General features: G+C 44.1%; 1 protein-coding gene across 1 annotated transcript; it reads right to left on the reverse strand.

Annotated features, from left to right (window-relative positions):
- Window positions 1-264: 264 nt before the first annotated feature.
- On the reverse strand, window positions 265-2,964 carry gsc (goosecoid). Its single transcript, XM_041972207.1, has 3 exons — window positions 2,398-2,964; window positions 1,508-1,767; window positions 265-796 (listed from the first exon to the last, which is right to left on the reverse strand). Exons 1-3 carry the CDS (start codon window positions 2,714-2,716, stop codon window positions 653-655), a joined length of 723 nt encoding a protein of 240 aa, XP_041828141.1. The 5' UTR covers window positions 2,717-2,964; the 3' UTR covers window positions 265-652.
- Window positions 2,965-4,449: the final 1,485 nt, after the last annotated feature.

Raw genomic sequence — 4,449 nt, forward strand, 5'->3', positions numbered from 1 at the left:
TTTGCGAATTTTCCTGATTTTGATTTCTAATTTCATCTTTCTGCTTAGTTTTCTCACCTGCTCCGCTCTGGTTCGGTTCTATTCTGGTTCTGGCTGCAGAAAAACCCCAAAACACCAAGGATAAAGCGCTCCGGACCGGACCGGACCGGACCGGACCGGACCGGACACCAGGACCATCAGACGCTTTTAAAGCCCAAAATAATAATGAACCAATCAGCGGCTTTCGGACAGACTGACGTCACACACCGTGTTGATGAATTTCATTGATACTTTAATGTCACTTTACGTTACTTTTTGCAGAAAAACTCGTGAGCTCGCGCGCGTTATTGTTTCCTGCCACGTGCTTCACCAGGTTCCACTTTACAACATTTAAAATATCCATAAACGTCACAGATTTATTTATTTATTACACCATGACACTTTCAGCGCGTGCCCTTCCCACCTGCGCGTGCCCGCCTCCCCGCCCCGCGCGTGAAACGTTACAAAATAACAGCTTAAATTAAATATAAATAAGAGTCACAGAGTCATTAATAAAAAGATGAAGATATTTACAGCTGTGCAACATCAGGCCACCAGCGTGTCGTGTCGTGGCTCCACGTCACGGACAGGTACACGCACGCGGCCGTGCCTCGCGCATCTTTCTTTCTCTCCATCAGCTGTCCGACTCCACGTCGCTTTTGCTCTCGTGGGTTTTCTCCGTCTTGGTGGTTTTGGTCCATTTCTGGGAGTTCTCGGACTCCTCTGATGAAGAACGCTTCTGCCGCCGCCACTTCGCGCGCCGGTTCTTGAACCACACCTGCAGAGCACGAGGACAGTCACCGACCCGCACACTTCCAAAAAGGTCCACTCAATTCAAACTCTTTCCTTTTTCTAATTGTTTTTATTTTATATGAAACATTTTCAAATAAAAAATTTTCTCTTTCTGGTCAAATGTCATTTATTTCTCATTTTTATTCTATTCATTGGCAATTTTATTCTACTTTCTTTTTTATTTTAAATTGTTCTTTTCAAATTCTATTTAAATTCCTTTTTATCATTTTCTTCTAGCAGTGGAATTTAATATAAATATATCATCAAAGAATATATAGTAATATAGTATTTTATATAATATGTACTAATATCTGTTATTATTATTATTATTATTATTATTATTATTTCTTGGCTTAATTTTCTGCTTGAAGCATTTCTTATTTTGTTTGAAACGCTCAAATCTTTTAGTCAGATGTAAAATTTGAATAGTTTTAAATGGAATATTGTTAAATAAAAATATTTGTGAAAGCCAAAATTATTTTAATATCATATATTTAAATTATATTACTTTTTCAAATTAAAGATAATAATATATAAGCAACTTTAATAATAATAATAATAATAATAATAATAATAATAATGTGAGTGTTTAAAAAAAAACAAGTAAAACTGAGGAGAAATATTTAAAAATATTTATGTTGTTTCGGTTCATTTTAATCACGATTCAATTATTTCTGAAACAGCCTCATGGACTCACCTCCACCTTCTCCTCGCGGAGGTGGACCTTGCGGGCCAGCTGCTCCCGCGTGCCGACGTCCGGGTACTTGGTCTCCTGGAAGAGGCCCTCCAGAGCCTCGAGCTGCTCGTCGGTGAAGATGGTTCGGTGTCTCCGCTTCCGGCGGCAGTGAAGCTGGTTGAGCAGCTGCAGCTCCGTCCGTGACAGGCTGCCCACGTTCATGTAGGACATCATCTGGTGGGGAACCGGAGAGATCAGCACCGAGCCCGGGCCGTCGTAGCCTGCGGGGCGGGGAATGGAGGGGGGGACACGGCTCAGTTCAGGCAGGGAGGAGGAACTAAAAATTACATTTAAATTTTGTTTCTAGCTGATGCGTAAAGAGGAAAACCTCATTTTTTTAAACAAACCAACACGGGTGTTTGCAGTTGAGCTCACGCGCTGCGCACACATTTTTGATGACGTTTGGATCATTCCTGCTTGTTCTGGAGATACAAAACAGTCCAGAGGTCACCGAACCGACAGTCGGACGCGGATCTGGTCTCAGATGAGACGGTTCAGAGTTTAAAGGAAGTTTTTATTTAAAAAGGAAAAAAGAAGAAAAGGCTTTTTGTCAAAGTTTGTTTTTATTCGGTTCAAACTTTTTAACGAAGACTTCAAACTCCTACAAAAAAACCAAGAATCTGGAAAAGTTTGACACGCTCAGATAAAAAAAACAAAAATGTGGAGAAAGCTGCTGGTTTATGCCTGAATGTCGCCTCGTGAGGCCCGCGAGGAAAACGAGTCACCGTGATTTCATAAGCTAGAAAAAAAAGGAAAAAAGCTTTCTGATCTGCTTGTTTTCAGTTTCCTCTCTGACCTGATCTTTTTCCTGTACCTCTGCAGACAGCTCTGCCGGTGTTCGGTGCTCCTACCTGTGGGGATGCAGGGGCACTGGTGCGGGCTGAGGCCGGGCACGGCCCCGCAGCACGGCGGCCCTCCTCCGGCGCCCTGGATCTGCAGCTGTCCGTAGTAATAGCTGTTATATCCGATCCTGGTTCCGTTCACAGAATGAACTCCTGGGGGGGACGGCCCACGCGCGGCTGAATACAGTCCGTTGTAGTCGGTGTAGATGGAGTCCGTGAGGCCGGCGGCGGACAGAACCACCGGGCCGGTCCGGTGCAGCAGCAGCGGCTCTTTGCAGCTCGGCCGTCCGGACAGGATGCTGTCGATGCTGAACATCCCGGCGGGCATCACACGGCTGCGCGTGGGAGGAGAAGCAGGAGCGGGACACCGGCAGATGAAAGCTCGGCTCAAAGCAAAAAAAAAAAAAGAAAAAAAGAGAAAAGAGTAAAAAATAAAATAAAAAGTCCTGGACTGGACTGGAACGGGTCCGCGGTCCGGATTTAAAAAGTAGAGCAGAAACTCAACATGATGACGCGGGTGCGTTTTTTTTCTCTCTCCCCTCGGCACGCGCGACGGAGCGAGCTCATCCAGAAGGCGCGGAATGGTGGTTTTGGGAGGCCAGCTGCGCGAGGGGCTGCTCTTATACCCGGTGACGTCACGGCGGAGCAGCTGATCTGGGATCAGTTTGCGGCGGCTCGCGGCGTGAAGGGCCGCAGATCTGTGTATTGAGAATTAATTCAATTAAGATAATCCGCAGTGTTTGCGGACTCTTGGAAATGTGCTGCCAGGTCACGGAGGCTCTTCCTGCGGAGTAATCCGATTATTTCCTTGTCAGAGAGGCCATCAGGATGTCCACACAGCCGGGCCTCTGCATCAGGTCCACGAAACGGGTTCTGGTGGACCGGGTTCAGAACCGGGTCAACTTCAGAGCCTGAAAGGAACTAACATCTCATCTTCAGGAAAAGTTGGAACCGCGTACACATGCCTGTGCGTCCTCGTCCTCCTCTAAATGAATATGAAGCATATCGCTTTATATCCGGGACTCATCTCATTATCCGGCCTCCGCTCGCCTCTCCGCGGGGAGCAGATCAGTTCCTCCCCGGCAGCAGCGGCCCTGGCCGGGATAAGAAAACGGCCCATTATCACCTCCATTCACCACAGACTGCATATTTACAGGCTAATCATCGGCTGGAGGGGGGTGGAGGGGGGCCTGTGCAGGAACGTGGATTCCCACTTAAGACCTTAATGGAACTCACTGATTGCATTTAAAGACTCAATGGGGTCTTAACACATGCGCGCGCCGGGCGGACAGATAAGTTAGTGATGTGAGAATGTGAGAGATGATTAGCGCGGAGAGGACAGAGTTCAGCTCCGACTCAATCAGTTTTTATTTATTCTCCATTTAAAGAGAAATAAAAACACCCCGGATCATCGGACTGGGGAGGAATGACAGAGTTTTCCTGAAAGATGATGAAAATATTTAGATTATTTCTTAAATGGATTTATTTTGATCTGTCTGGATTTTTCCTTTAATTTCTATTTCAAACAAACTTAAACTAATATTCTATTGTTTGTTTATTTGTTTTGTATTAAATTTGATTTAGTTTTTATCTCCGAACAAAAATTCGAGTTTTTCTTCATTTGAAAAGCTGAAGTTGAAATAACTCCAATGATCAATAATTCACATGACGTACAAAGTTTGCAGCGACGTAAAGAAAAGAGTTAAAGAGCTAAAAATAAAATTAGGAATAAACTCCGTCACGTCATCCCAACTAAAATGTCTAAAAGTTTAATTTGATTTTTTCTTTTCTCTCTGTTATATTTTCTCAAATGAAACTTAGAAATAATAAAATGTCTAAAATTCATCTAAAGTCTCTTTTCATGGTCTCTGGTCTCCATATTGACCTCATATCAGCAATAATCCACATTTCACCAGTTTTTAAAAATGAAAGCACAGTTTACTGTCAGAATGATGAAATCTGTGTTATTTTCATCCCTGTGTTGCTGCTGCAGCAACAGAGAGGTCGGTGATCTGATTTTATTTAGCTGAAACCACGTCCACGGCGTTGCTTTTAAGTTCA

This window comes from Melanotaenia boesemani, chromosome 20, assembly GCF_017639745.1.
Source record: "Melanotaenia boesemani isolate fMelBoe1 chromosome 20, fMelBoe1.pri, whole genome shotgun sequence".
Taxonomy (NCBI): Eukaryota; Metazoa; Chordata; class Actinopteri; order Atheriniformes; family Melanotaeniidae; genus Melanotaenia; species Melanotaenia boesemani.